Source organism: Barbus barbus, assembly GCF_936440315.1.
Source record: "Barbus barbus genome assembly, chromosome: 47".
Classification (NCBI taxonomy): domain Eukaryota; kingdom Metazoa; phylum Chordata; class Actinopteri; order Cypriniformes; family Cyprinidae; genus Barbus; species Barbus barbus.
In genome coordinates, this window is record NC_136725.1 from 23,863,090 (window position 1) to 23,879,380 (window position 16,291).

The 16,291-nt window shown below is 36.7% G+C and overlaps 1 protein-coding gene across 2 annotated transcripts in view; it reads left to right on the forward strand.

Annotated features, from left to right (window-relative positions):
* Positions 1–3,827: 3,827 nt before the first annotated feature.
* Positions 3,828–16,291, forward strand: part of LOC306865668 (netrin receptor UNC5C-like) — a 217,004-nt gene continuing 204,540 nt past the window's right edge. For both annotated transcript variants that reach the window (XM_079410411.1, XM_079410412.1), the window contains exon 1: positions 3,828–4,295. In XM_079410411.1, the coding sequence (XP_079266537.1) occupies positions 4,184–4,295 (112 nt within the window). In that variant the 5' untranslated portion in view covers positions 3,828–4,183. The remainder of the gene's footprint in view (positions 4,296–16,291) is intronic.

Below are 16,291 nucleotides of genomic sequence, written 5' to 3' on the forward strand. Positions count from 1 at the left end.
AAAACAGCCACAATGCCAAAAAGAAAAAGATATTACAGAGCTGAACCTTAGGGTGAGAGGGAATTATGTCTATTGTTGTGTTGCTGACTGAGACCTCTGACATTTTGATATTGCTTCGGAACACTGTATCATTTCAAAGTTGTAAAGCTTAAAAAATATCCACGATATAAAAGATCTCTGTTGCTTCTGAAGAGATGAACAACGTGCAGCACAATTTAATAGCACATGCTTGCACAGGATGCAGTATTTGTTCTGCCTGTAACTAGTCACCGTAAAAAAATAAACTGAGAAAACTGGTAACTTGATGTGTTCAGATGTTTATGTCCTCTCAGCTGATTGTACCAAGTAACACTACTTTATTTTGTCGATTTGAATTTGTTTGTTCAGTGTGTGCAAAATGTATAAGTCAGTAAATAAATCAAGTCAATAAATTCATCAAGACTACAACACATTTCTTCTTTAGCTTATTTTAATTTAGTGTACATTTATACAATAACAATGCACAAAAAAACGGAAGTCTATAGTTTGCGGTTTAAGGCCCCAAAACGGCCAAAACACATAAAAGTTTTCTATTTTTAGTTGAAAACGGTGTTGTGTAAACGGCCTCTTAGTTACAATAATTCAATTTGTTTTGATAACTGCATAGATGTTAAGTGAACTATGCTATCTTTGTTTGCCACTGCCAAAAAATAATTCCTTTCTTAGTATTTCTGTCTTATTTTCCATTTCAAACATCTAAATTTTCTTAAATCATTCATTTACTTACGAAGCAAAATGATGTACTGAAAAATGCATCACATTTTTGTTAGTTTTTGCTTAAAACAGTCTGTCAGTTGGGCAAAAAAATTATTTTAATTCAAAGGCAAAACAAGGTTATTTTTCTTGCCTCATTGGCAGATATTTTTCTTATTTTAAGCAAAAACAAAAAACAGAGGACATGACTTAAGACAGTATCTGAATAATTTATCTTCTCAAATAAATGTATCTTTATCTTTTATGATTCAAGAATGTTTAGATATTAATACTAGAAAACAAGACAAAAATACCTAGAAAATCAGTGTGTGAAGGAGCAATAGTTCTAAAGTGAAAATATACATAAATAAATGGTTGAACATACTGTAGGCCTCAAGACTCGAGTCGGCACTCAAACCTCAAGTATAGGTGACAGTTAACTAACAGCACTGGCAAAATAACAACAAAAACAAAGTCGGCAAACTGCAAAACAATAATCCTATAATAGTAACCACACAATGTATTAATGATTAACATTAACATTTCAGCAATATGAAATTTTCTTTGACTAGTTGCATATGTGGATTATTGACAAGTTGGTGGTTTTTATGTAGTTTCAAGAAAACTGCATTAGCATTTGTGACTATAAAGGTTTTGTAAACTGTAAAATATATAGTTGTTGTTTTTTTACAGTCTGTTTTTCATTGCAGCCAAACAAAAGTCTGTTCCCAACAAAGGGATATAGAGTTCACAATAGATTTTGTGCTCACAGAAAACCACGGCAAAGCCTCGGAAGACGCTATGTACTTGGAATTGCGTGTATGAGATTACACAGGCAGGCCACCCATGATGTTAACCACTACCCGAGTAAATGGGTTTTCTGAGTTGTCACTCAGCAAGATTAAAGGCGGTATGATCTTACCGCTGTAAACAGCATTACCTCTGTCGGTAAACTTTACATAATATTTACAGAGGCAGCTCAAGAATTTACATGGAAAATGTGAAGATGCATAAATCCAATGGAAAAACATGACAATCTTGTGTCTTTGGTGACAATGCAGTGTTGGAGTGCATTCTATGTAAAAAATAAGACAAGAGTCAGTGTAACTGCCACACTGTTTACAAAATACTAATCTCAAAATACTAATGCAGTGTTCCTGAAACTACATAAAACCCACGTCAGACCAAACAGAATTCACCCAAATGTTTCAAACCTGTGAGTCTCTTTCTTCTGTAGAATAGCCAAACAGCCATTGGCTTCCATAGTAGGGGAACAAGATACTATGGAGGTCAATGGGTACCAGCAAATGTTCAAATAATGAAAATATCTTCTTTGTTGCTCAGCAGAAGAAAGAAACTCGTACAGGTTTGGAACAACATGAAGGTGAGTAAATGATGATGTATTTTTCATTTTTGTGTGAAATATAATTGTATTTATTTGTAGTGTTGTGATGTTAAGAGCTTGTCTTTTTATATTTGTTCATTGCCAATGTTCTTGAGGTTTGTGTGTCAGTGTGTTCAACCGTTTAAAACTATATCCCGCTTATCTTTGCTTTTTAGGATGATTGTTTCTTCATAAATAAAGCATTCACTTAACATATTGAGTTTACTGTAAGACTAGCCTATATATGACTAGCGAAGCAACAAAGTAATTTATTGTGTTACTAAATGAAAAATTGTTGAACAAGAAAACGGATGTATTTATTGGCTGAATGAGGCATTTTGCATTTAGTGAATAAACCAATTCAAATGGACAAAACAAAGTAGTGCTACTTAGCACAATTACTGAGAGAGCTTGTCTTGATTTCTTTTTTAATAGCGCAAACAGTTTATTTTAGTGGCCATTAAGCAGACGCTTCATTCGAAACGACTGAAGAGCCTTCTTGAAGAAACCCGAGGTTAAGTGACTTGCTCCAGGGCACAATGGTGATGAGGTAGGACTGGAATTTTGGCAGCTCTCCAGTTTCTAGGTCACTCCACCTGGGGTTGAACCCGCAATACTGAAGCCAGCAGCCCAGATCCTTAACCATTAAGCCATGACATCATGCATCATAAATGCAAACACAAAACACCTGCAGATAGAGAAGATTGATGAGCTGGAATCACAGATACAGTCTTCTCTTATCATGACGACAGGCCAGGCGCGCAGCGGCAGAATTTGCAAGATCACTTCAGTTATCATGGTTTGTGGTTTTCTTCCTGTCATAATTATTGATCATGCCTTCTGACAAGAGAGTATGTTTTGGGCAATTAGCAGGGCTAAATGAATAACAGGAGGGCAGTGATAAGGAAAGCAAATGTACTTTAGGGTTTTGTTGATTAGATTCCAGCGAGGTTTGTTTTCCTCTTGTTTACTTAGTGTCATGGATCAGAACCAAGAGTGAAACATTAACTCCAATAAAGTCATTTTCAGATCTGCTTTTGTGAATTTTATGAATTTAAAGTCAGAAAATAGTCATACGATGGCAAATTGTTCTTAATTCGCTAACCATTTTTGCTAAATCAGTCAATAAAAAATATTCATCTCTGTGTGTGCTGAGATTATGGTTGAACTGTGAGCATAAAAAGGTCGTAAAAGCAACAGAATAACAAAATATCTAAATGACAATTGAAAATAATATTGAAAGTCAAAAAAATTAATCCTACAGTGGCAAACTGTTTTTGGCATTTTTTGCTCGCTTATAAATAAATTAATAAAATGTAATAAAGGAATGAATGAATAAACAAACAGTAGAAAACGCAGTATAAAAACAGTATAAAAATAACAGTAGAATATCTAAATGGCATGTGAGTGAAAATAAGATTGAAAATCAGAGAATAAAGTCCTACAAAGGCCCTGTTTTTGACATTTTTTGATAAATAAATAAATAACCCTCATTCTACAGCATTTAAAGAGTCTAAGATTATGGACAGAAAAGGATCACAAAAGAAGCAGAATAACAGTAGAATAAAGCTCATTTGATAACATGATGCACCTGATCAGGTGCTGATCCGCTCCGCATCCGGGTTTCTTCGCACTGAAGTCGGAGCGCAAGCGGATTGGCTGAAGCACCGGCGGCTCGCGCGGGGATCTCGCGCTCCTCCAGCTCTCCATCAGAAGGCGAGGAGCGCGCGCTGAGGGAACTTCACTGACAGACATCAACTCACCTCAGGAGCGCTGATTTACCTGTTTACAGCCGATCCGCGGCGTTTCGCGAAGCCTGGAGAGGAAAACTGCTCAGAAGAGAAGAAACTGAGGATATTAATCCCAAACACTTGTGTTTGACGGCCGCTGTCTGTCAGAAGAGTGCGCTGAGGTAAAAACCAACGGATTCCAGCAACATTTCATTCCGCGAATAATAATCTCTCCGCCACAGATTCCGCTGGTTTTATTAGAAACAACATCTCCAGAGGTGCCTCTGGTTATTATTTCACCTGATCGGCGGATTTCTGCCTGGTTTTGACTGTTTGTATGATGGGAAGAAGTAAAAAGACTGCGGAAAGAGGATCGGGATTCTTAGCGCAGATGATCACTGTGTTCGCTTTTACTGTTTTATCGCTCGTCAACACCGGAGAGGCTCAAGGTAAGAAAACCTTTCAATATCAGCTGAATATCGATCAGTATCGCTGACTGAAGTTTGCTGAATCACCCAGAGTTTCGTTAAATTATTGTTAAGATCTGCGTGTGAAAAGTTGTCAAACCGATGCAGCTTCATGCAGATATTCATCTGATTTCAGTAAATAATGCTAATTAGTCTTCATGGGAATTATTAAACTAAATTAGTCATTGCTGGTCAGATTTTATATTTCATGAATTGATTTGTCAGATTTTTAAGTTTGTAAATTATGTTTTGTTAATTAGCGTAATTCCCGCCAGGTTGGATTTGTTTATATAATTAAACTAACAATGGCATATACTGTTAATATTATTGTTGTTGCAGTAGTTTCGTTTATTATCGCTGAGTGTAGTTTGTATTTCAGCCAGTGTTGTCACAGTTGGTTAAATCTCTTTACATTGATAAATCGCACATGTGGATTATTGTCATTTGGTCTTAGTTTCAGGCATGAGCTCATTATGAGGTCATTACATGAGCAAACTGTGTCTTGTGCTGCTGTGTGTCTGTCATGACAAAAGCAGTTAGTGTTTCTTCACGTTAGAAATGAACAGAACCTTTGTGCTTTTATGCACCGACGGATCTGCACCTTTCTGAAAGATTATCGTGCTTCTTGATATCTTTAGTCTTGTGAATGCTGAAATCTTGTTACAGGATAGTTTTCTGTCTTTAAAGGATGAGAGTAGCCTATTTGGTTCTGAGTTGTTTTTCAAACCCCTTTTGCTATCAATCTTGTTTGCGCGTGTTATTTAGTATAGAAAGGATTTAGCACGTTAATTTCTCCCATGGTTTAATTATGCATTATATATATATATATATATATATATATATATATATATATATATAATATACTAAAAATAATGCATAATTAAACCATCGACCTATATTATAGATAATTTTATTATCCTAATTACAAAGTGCCAAAATTCCTTTGGGAATATTTTGAAGAAATCAGAGAAACGGGACAAATGCATTACTTGAAACCGTAAAAAAAAATCACTCATGGCCTCATTCTGTGAGAATCGAATGTGCTGCTGGCATTTTATTTATTAAGAGTTTGAATTGATAATTTACCCAAATTCCCTGTTTCTATTAGGAGTAAAATAAATATTTTGATTATTTTCCTATTGAGTACTTCTGTGCTTTGATTGCATTTTAATGAACTTACTAATTAAATGAATTTTCCTCAGGGCACAATGTTGTGAGTTAAAAGTGCTTTCTCTACGCTGAAGATGCTTTCAAGTTTGTGTTTGTGCCATATCTCAGATACGCCAGAGCTGATGCTGTTTGCCTTCTTGAACGTGTCCGTTCACTGAACTGAGTGTGGGACTCCATTAAAAGGATTTCGCTGAATAATTGTTGTGTAAGTAAACCGGCAGCCATGTTCTTGACACAGAGAGATGACACAAAGACCTCCTCCCTATCACAAGGCTGGTTTGTGAATCTCCTCCGAGCCACGTTTGACATTGACTGCAACCCTCCCTCAGTGGTTTAAATGTAGTTGCAGTGTACTGGATTCTGCTGATCTCATATTTTTTTGGAGATCACTGTCAAAAGGTGTTGAACTTGTTATAGAACTATTCTAGATTATGTACTATATTGCTGTATTATTTAAAAGCTACTTTTAAAAATGATTCCTGTAGCTCAGCGGCAAGGTCATGGGTTTGATTCCCAGGAGATGCATGCATTGAAGAAAAAGTTAAGCATAAATGCAATGTAGAAGTCACTTTGGATAAAAGCATCTACCAAATGCACAAATGTAAAGTCATTTTTGTGCTGTTCTAGAATATGTGCTATATTACTTTATTATTTAATAGCTACTTTTTAAACCATTAGTTCAAACAGAAGAGCAATGGCAAGGTTGTGGGTTCAATTCCCAGGGAATGCTAAAGTTTGAATGCAGTGTCTGTCACTTTAGATAGAAGCATCTGCCAAATGCTTAAATGTAAAGTGATGTTTGTACAATTCTAGATTATGTACTACTATTAAAAAAAGTGATTACTGCAGCTCAAACAATAGATCAGCGGCAAGGTCATGGGTTCCATTCCTAGGGAATGCATGCATTGAATAAAAAGGAAAGCTTGAATGCAATGCAAGTTGCTTCTGCCAAATACATATAATTACATATAAAGTGATGTTTGTATTATTCTAGATTATATACACTATAATACTTGATTATTTTTAAGTGAGGTTTGTAAGTGTTGCATGATTCAGGCTCCAAAAACGCCAGGAATCGGATTGTTAAAAACCCAATCCAGTCTAGCAAAACCTCCCTCGACAATTGTGCATAGTTAATGAGAAACAAGGAAAGGTTGAGGAAAAACTATCCCACTCCAGTGTCTGAAGGGCATCGCTGGATGACTTAAGGCCGATTCCAGAAGCCCTCGGAGGCCAATGCCATTGACTGTAATGGGAACACGAACCAAGTCTCTTTGTGTCCATTAAGAAGTCGATATTTAGGGAGAACATTGTTTGCGACTAATTAATGGCCCATAGGTTTTTTGGATACTAATGAGCTACACGTTTCCGGTTCACATGGGGATCTTTTCGTGCTTGAAGAACTGCCTGGTTATTTAAGCAGTTACTGCTACTCTGCATGGAAAAAAATTCCCTCACGCTCCTTTCTTCTCCTGATCCCCCTATTTTTCACTGTCGATACACTTGTTTTAATTAAGTGTGTGAATTCCCACTCGTCCCAGTGTTCTCTTGGCCCTGGAAACGGAGGAGAGAGCAATAGAGAGGAAAGGAGTGCCTTTATCAAGTACAGTAAAATCACTGACATCTCCACCACAAGTGTCTCTCGTTGCCTGAATATGAATAAGAGGTGACCGGGAAAGTCAAGAGGGAGCGAGGGGGATAAAAAACAGCACTGTGCGACCCTTGACAATACTTAGACAGGAAACGATCTTGTCATCCGCTTTAACGGCAGAAGGCCGTGTGGATTTGGGGGCTGAAGTAGACCGGCTGTCTGTTTGAATATGTAGATCCTTTGCTGATGAAAGGCGAAGATCCCAAATGTGCATAATCCATTCTTGTACGTTTTTGTTTTCATGTAGGCTGCACGCTTTGTCTGCTTTCTGTATGCCGTCGGTTCCATATGCAATGCTTTTTTTGGGGAAACAAAGGCGCCTTGTTTGCTGTCTTATATGTGTAATTACTGTTTAAAAAACAGCGAAGCAAACCCACTGCCTGCTGAGTGCGTCAAAGCGTGAGTTCACTTTTTCCACTTCTGTCCTCTCGCTCTGCATGTTATGCGTCCTCTGAGCTTTGTTTATGGATGTTTTTTTTTTTTTTTTAAGGAAATATTTAGCAAACCCAAAAAGAGACACAGATGCAGCTCCGGTAGGCGTAAAAATGAGTGCTATTGCGATCATCATTACTCAAAGCACTTCCCTCATTGCCTTATGTTTGGGTCTCAAGGGCTCTACTAAGGTTACAGCCATCGTGGTCGTTCTCCAAGTACGTTTGGAAACACAAAGGCTTCATTGTGCGCCGAACAGCTACTATACCATGACCTAGCGCCACCATGTATCGTAATTCCCTTGTGATGTAAGGCCATTTTTAAGTTTGAAGGAGAAAATTAGACTTAATGCGGTCACGTGCTGGTGAAGGTAAAGGTCGGGCCAAAACAGTGTCATCAGAAACTCCTCCTTTGTCGCCTTGTGGGCATCAGCATTACACGCTGTTTGTTGGCCTTCCCCCGTGCTGAGGATATTTTTTCGTGATAATTGCTGTGAAAGGCGTGCTGAGGTTGCAGCTCTCCTCGCCTGACATCACGTAGCGCGCCGGCTGTGGAAAAGATGTATTACAGTATGCGCTCTGCATTGTCTATTGCGAATCGCGCCGTATCCAGCTGTGCAGGTAGGTGAGCGAGCAAAGTCATGGCAATGACAGCCTCTATTCGTAGCAAAAAAGAGTAGAAAGCGAATGGGGAGTGGAGTGAGTGCAATTAATCACACACTGTCACCCTGTAAACTACAGGGGAAGCATCAAAGTGCAGCATTGGGTTCTATTAGCAGTCCATTAGTGAAGCCTGGCACAAGTGTGGCTACTTCACAAGCATGCCGCCACTGAAGTGACCGGCCTGTCTGTCAGCAGATCTACTTTTCCATCGTGACACAAACACTTCACGCAGAAGAAGCTGGATGCAAAATCTTTGAATAATATCAGTGCATAAGTCTGACTTGTGAGGCAGCCTGAACTGTGTTTTGTTCATTTAGGCCAGTTTTTGTCACCTGATGGATTTTGGGTTCTTCGCCATGCACTGTTGCCTTTGGTTTGCTTAGTTGGAGACTATGAATATTCAGCAATGTTATCAATTTGACTGTATTGATGAGAACAAAACTGCATTGAGCTAAATAATGACAACATTGTTTCTTCTGCACAGCTGCTTTAATCAAATTAATTTCCTAATTGTTGAATTTTGCAGCAGTAATTGAGCTGGATTGAGCTTTGAGTTGAATAAGCAACATCAACACTGTTATTTTACTGAATTGAATGAACATTGACCTGAATTGAGCTGCATGATGATAATGTTGTCTTCTGTACAGCAAATTTGTTTCATAATTGATGATTTTTTTAAAAACACTGTTATTAAACTGAATTGAGTTGTCAAGTTAATTTCATAAGTGTTGGTTTGTGTAACATTTAACAGTAAACTGGATTGAATCAACTTTGATCTGAAATGAGTTGAATAATGACTGAATAGAATTCATTTCATAATTGATAAACTTTGCAACATCAACACTATTATTGGATATTATTGGACACTATTAACTGGATTGAGTTGAAAATGATACTATTGTCTTTAATGTTGAATTGAATTAATTTCACGATCACTTGGTCTAGATTATTTTTTTTTTAACTGCTTAAATTTGCACTAAACATTTTGTATTTACTTTGTAACAATAGCTGTTCTATCTAAATAGTTTTGTTTTTGTTTTTTAATAGGGGCAAAAGAAAATCATGTTTTTTTAAATTATTATTTAAAAGCAAATGCAAACAAATCGAGATATATATCGAATATCGTAAAATTTTGACTGTATCGAGAAATCAAAATTTTTTTATATATCGCCCAGCCCTAATCTGAATAATGACACTGTTGCCTCCTGTAGAGCAAATTTGTTTCATAATTGATTAGTTCTGTCAAATGATTGTTAGCTGCCACTAACATTTCGATTAATCTATCGACTAATTTATCGATTAAACGATTAATCTAAACGAATAATTTCCCACAAAAAATCTACAATTTTACTTAATATTTTATTAAATCAAATGAAATCCAAATTTCTATGAAATCCTTTTTTTAAAGCAAAAGTAAAGTGCAACAGAGTGCAAGAAGCAAGCGTCTATCTCATAGTCCAAATCACTGAAATTAAAGTTCAGTATTATAGTGTAAGAATGACAGCATATCCACGTGTTCTAGTCTACTAATACTAAAATTATAAATCAAAAAACACTTTTTAAAGGAGTATTTACCGGAAATATTATTTACCAAAATATTTTTTTAATATAAAATCAATGAATTGGAGATGCTTTTGGTGATTTAAAATTTAATGGAACCATTAAAATGGAATCCAGAAAATAATGGAAAATAAAATTTGGTAAAGATAAAACTGTAAAACTCAATTAATTAGGCTTTTTGATTTAATAAAATTTAATTTAACCATTAAAACAGAGTATAGAAAAATTAAAATGGAAAAAAATTAATTTGTAAATAAAACGGATTTCATAGGGCCCTATAATTATAATATTTATTTTTTTTGGTAATAAAAATAGAAGTGAACAATAGCTTTTAAAATGACTTAAAATACATATATAATAGCAATGATGCAATAATAATTAGTTCAAATAAAGTATCAAAAGCAAGAAATCATATGGATTACGCATTACAACAAAGGCCTGCAGGGGGCGCCGACGGCCTGACGATTATTTTTACACATTACTGCGCGAACTAATCCTTGTTTGATATTGACCAAGCACCATTTAATTCAAATGTCCACTTAATATAATATATAATCTTTAATATATGGCCATTTCTTTAGGACAGAAATGCTACAGCCGCTGTAATTACATGAATATGTGGAGATCAAACCGTGTAACTCAGAGTGAGGGTTTGAGCTTTTATTTTGAAATCTCGATGTATTCTCCTGTTTGTGTAGATTTATAAATGATTTACCTCACAAATCTGATGAAATGGTGCACGTTGCGTCCCCAGATGAACGTTATAGTAAACACAAACTCACAACAGCATGCAGAGATGGAGTTTGAGACGCTCCACATGTAAATAAGTTTCTGTGGAGCTCCTGTGAACGGAGCCGCTGTGAGACGCACGTGCTTAACTACACGCATGGACATAATTAAAGACCATATACTGTGTGAACTGCATCACATATAATTATTTAATTAAATCATAGCATTTGTGAATTCACAATTATGCTTAATTATGATTTTTAAATGGGTTTAATATAGGGGTGTGCGATATGACGAATTTTGATCGTGGACGATAAAAATGTCTCCACGATCTGCTTTTGAAGAAATATCGTAGTATCGTGCTACAGTGACATTATGTCAAATACAGTTCTGGCGCCTCCGTCTCTATATACTGTACAACAGGACATACAGCAGTAGAGTTACTCTGACAGGACCCTGCACTTATTCGCGATCGCAAAAGTACATTATTTGCACACAAGCCTTGCTGGTTAAATGTTTAATTCACGCGCTGGTCTGACGTGCGCTTTTTCTGAGCGCATACACCTGAAGCACGGACACTAAAAAGCCTGTCTAACAGCGCCTGATTACTCAACTAACTTATCTTTTGCGCTAATACTGTCAAAACACACAAGGTTTACATACAGACTCAGTTGGTTATCTCTAAAATGAAAGTAAATAGTTAAGAGAGAAACAGATGCGTGCCTGTATATTAGATGCGTGCAGCTCTTAAAGGGACAGGACACTAAACATGCTGTCGACTGTCATTAAAGGGATAGTTCACCCTAAAATTTAATTTCTGTCATTATTTACTCACTCACATGTTGTCCCAAACCTCTATTAATTTCTTGTGCTGAACCCAAAATAAGATATTTTGAAGAATGAGGGTAACCAAACAGTTGGATGGTCTACATTGACTTTGATAGCAGGAAAGAAAAATCCTATGGAAGTCGACCAGCAACTGTTTGGTTTTCCACCTTCTTCAAAATAGCATTTATGTTCAGCAGAAGAAAGAAACTCATTCAGGTGTAAAACAACTTGAGTAAATGATGGTATAAAAATAAACATTATGACAGAATTGACAGACAGATGACAGAATATTTATTTTTGGGGGAACTATTCATTTAATGTTAACAAAACAACAAAATGCAAAGAGAAAAATCACTCACTATTCTTGACTGAAAATCTTTAATACAGTTGCTTTAGGAATCAGTTTATCTAGTGTTTTATTTTTATATTTGTTCATTCGATTTCATTGAATGCTCTGCTAAATACACCTATTGTGCCTGAAAATAAAGCACTGTTTGTTTTATTTGTATATTATGTGTTTTTGTAATGTGCATCTTTGTTCTTAATAAGAAAGATAAAATGATGACAAAGATTTTTATCTTCGCCCACTTTGGCCTAAATATCTGCCATGTCTTTTTTTTTTTTTTTGTTGACAACATGACAAAGAATCGTGATAAAATCGTGAATCGTGATATTTCTAAAAAAAATCGTGATATGATATTTTTCCCATATCACCCACCCCTAGTTTAATATCATGCAGCCTTGGAAAATAGTTTAATAATGTGTTTTATGGATTCTCGTCTGTAAAATGCGCCACTTCCTGTATTTTTCCGGTTATTCGACGTGAACAAAATTAAGTCGACGACTTTTAAAAATCGACTAGTCGACTTAAAATCGACGAATCGCGACAGCCCTAAATTAATCTCATCCAAAATGAAAGTTTTTGTTTACATAATCTATATGTGTGTACTCTGTATGTGTATGTATATATATATATATATATTACACACATAGCTGCTCTGTATCATATAATGTGTTATAGAAATAAGTGAATTCATACCATGCACTTGTTCGCTGACGTGGTCATGTGTGCTATTGAGCATGGAGTGATGTTACGCTTCTCTTTTAATGTAATGAGTCGCGTTGTGAAATCCAAACCCAAACGCTCAAAGGCTCTTTGTTTTCCACTTACAGAAAGGCTGCTGCTTGGAGAATCCTCAGTGTCCAATTATAGCTGAGGATCAGAGAAATGTAATTTACAGCTCCTGCTCCTCATGGAGAGGGTAATTGTGATCAGGAAATGGAGAGAGAGATGAGAGTTATTACCAGTCAAGGGGCTTCCACTCAGGGCAGCTATGGAGAGGAGAGTGACACCCCTTTTTACAGTTTGAAGGATAGAGTTTGGTTTTTGGGAGCGGACGACGCCCGGCCGTAAATGTGCTCGACCGGATACTGGCCCTGCTGGTGAACGGCGCCAATCTGAGGCCATGTAAAATGCTCAGAAGTAACATTTTAGTTCATTTAAGAAGGTCAGAGGTGAAGGGTGTCATTTTTCTGCAGCATCAAACCGAACTGGAAAAAAGTAGACAGAAAAAAGGGCTTTAAAACTGCTAATACATTTCACAAATAAATCCAATTTTGAGTTGGAAGACTGAAATGGTGTTTTCTTGTATTGCGTATGCTTGTATGCGTTATTTACTATTAACTTCAAAAAAAAATTTTTTTATAGTGTAGTTGCACACTGAAGTTTAAGGAAACTTGCTGATTACGGACTAAAATAATAAAAAAAAAAAGACAATTGTCATATTTTATCTTATAATTCTGAGTTTTTTTTTCTTGCAATTCTGAGTTTGTCCCACAATTTATATTTTCCTGTAATTATTTTTTTCCCTGGAATTCTGAGTTTACATCGGTGTAAACTCAGAATTGTAAGATATAAATTTAGAATTCAGAATTTTCCTTGTAATTCTGAGTTTATATCTCGCAATTTTGTCGCTTTGAATTCTGAGAATTGTTTTTTTGTTTCCACAACCAAAACATTTTCTTGAAAATGTAAGTTTATATCTCAAAAGTTTACATCTTGCAATTCTGACGTTCCCAAGGAAGGAAACGTTTACAAGTAAAAAAGTGAGACTTGTGAGAGAAAGTTGCAATTACCATTTTTATTTCTTATACTGTGGCAGGAACAAGCTTTCATAGAAGTTCAATGTATTTGTGTTGGAGGTTTCTATACACTATAGTAGTAGTGATGCATAAAATAAGCCAGATCATTTTAATGCATTTTTGAGTTCTTTGATTCTGTTTGCTGCATCTAGTGGTGCAGAAAATACTCTTCACCTCTGACCTTCTTAAATGAAGCACTTGCATCGTTTGTCATCCAACAACAGAGCTACAGTCCTGCAGTAAAAGCATTTCATCTTGGACGGTTGTTCTTGCATGTTTTTCTTGTCATTGTGGCTTAATAGCAGAACACAGTTTTTCGCTTATTGCATGCGCGGCTATAAAAAGCACACGGTCCCACCAGAAACACCGTCAGTGCTTTGCTTTTAGCTCCGCTGTCGTGTGATGGCTCTCCCTGTAGGCACAAAGTGGTGTCCAATCAAACAAGAAGCCTGCTGGGATACTGTCACAATGTGCACGACTGAGTTTACTAGAAAGCACTCTTATCGTCACTGAGTACAGCAGAAAAATCATATTACTAACCCTTAAACGCTCAGCCATATGCTTCCTGACTATAGAGCCGACAGCGTGTTGTACTGTGTGAATCCGCATGTCAGTCAAAGACCGAGAAATGCATGCAATCCAAGTTCTGCAAATAGCCACAAAGCCGCTAAAATTGCATTTGCCAAATTATTAGTGTCTTAGCTAATGCATAACGCTTGACCGCTGGCCAAATTGAGCATCATGGGATGGGTTTTTGTTGTGCATACTGATGCATGCATTTGGTGTAATGAAAGGGCCATGCACCGCTGTTCACCGTAGAGGGAGGCTGGGACAAGCAATCACCGCCCTGCTGGAATCATGGGAACATGAGACCCACGCGTTTCCATTTCCTATCTTCACTTTATCAGCCTCCTGGCTCTGTTATTCTTTAGCTCGGCAGACAGCAGATGAAAGCATAGCACAGATAAATGTTTGTGCTTTCCTGTTTTTATGAGACTTAAATAAGAACATACATTTACTTGGTACTTTGAGGTTTTCACTGGATTCTGCTTTCCATTAAAGGCCCCATGCAGCCAGAGAGATGATAAGAGGTCAATGTAAGTCCTACTGTTGACTTGGCTATAAAGTGGGAGCTCAAAAGGGGGCTGAAGGGTCTGGTTCGTGATGGGTCATTAGAGAAACGCCGCCTCAGGCCAGGCTGTCTGTTTAAGCTGGATCTTACTTGAAGCTTAATGCACAGACCTGCAGTTGTTTTTATGATCATGGACAGGTGCTTCTTGGGCAGTAGAGAAGCTCTTAGTTAAAGTCAACATGAAATGTCATTCACAACCAGTTTATTTCTGCAATGTAAAAAAGTTATCTAAACAAAAAAAAGTTAAGTTAACTAAACTCAACTCAATTAACAACTGAAAACGTAACTTTTGTTCATCTAATGAATAGGGATGGGTATCGTTTACATTTTATCGATACCGATATCGATACCGGTACTTGTGTTAGTATGGTTTCTGTTTTGGTTTTCAAAGCTAATGTGAGACCAGTGAGGTGCTAATTCGGCGAGAGAAGGCGCCAATAAAAAGGTCCGTACACCATACTAATCAAGCAATTACAACTGTTTATTGTTGGTACACACAGCTGATATCAATAATACTGATACTGATTAGAAGTAAATGCATAAAATGATGATAATCAAACCATAAACACATTCAAGAAAGATGATCATAAAACCAGTGCATAATACAAGAATGATCATGAGTAAATGGATTAAAGATAATATTGGTGAATGAATAATACTCTAACTTGAGCATACACTAAAAACTAAAACCCCAAGCAAAATATTATAACCAATATGCAACCTCAGAACTGTGCTGTCATCTTCACTCTTCGGTGGACTGGGGAGCTCGTTTCAGTCAAAGTGCAAGACCAGCACCTGTTCGAGAATGCTGGGCGACGTCTTTTTAACCCACGGCTGAGCTTCCACTGAAACTGAAAGAAACCCCATGTTTTATACTTCACAATTAGGTGCGGGTTAAGAACAACCCTCCAAGTGAGAGAGAAAGCAAGTTGATCAGGCTCGATCCCCCTCCCAGTTGGGTGCACTTTGTATCAATTACAAAAGATGAACCATTACTCAGCAATATTTCTGAGGTTTCACAATAAGTATATTGTGCCAGAATTCTGCACCCAGTACATATCAACGTCGAGATGTAACCAAGTCCTAAACGCGTTGTTCTTTCTCAGGAGATAATGATGTTGTTTTGCACCAGTTGCAACCTTGAATGTATCCCCCAATAGACTTTCAGTCTCTAAATGTTCATCCGTTGAGCGTACCACAAAAAACAACCCATCTCTTACAGTACTTATCGATACTATTTGGTGCAAAAAGATATGATGTGAAAAGTTGTTGAAAATTTCAAGTTATTTTATTACTGCTGAACTTTAGCAACTGTATTAAAGTTCTTCAGTCAGGAGCAGGGAGTTATTTTTCTCTTTGTGTTTAATTTTATTAACATTTAAAGGAATAGTTCACCCATAAATGAAAATTGCCATTTACTAACTCAAGTTGTTTTAAACCTGAATGAATTTCTTTCTTCTGTTAAACATAAAAAATATTTTGAAGAATGTAGGTAACCAAACAGTTGCTGGGCCCCAGTGATTTCCACATCAAAGTCAGTGGGGACCAGCAAATGACATGACAGTGAGTAAATAATGACAGAATTTTAATTTTTGGGTAAACTATCCCTTTAATGAAAATCGGCAGCATTCTGTCCCTTTAAGAGCTGCATGCATCTGTTTCCCTCCATTTA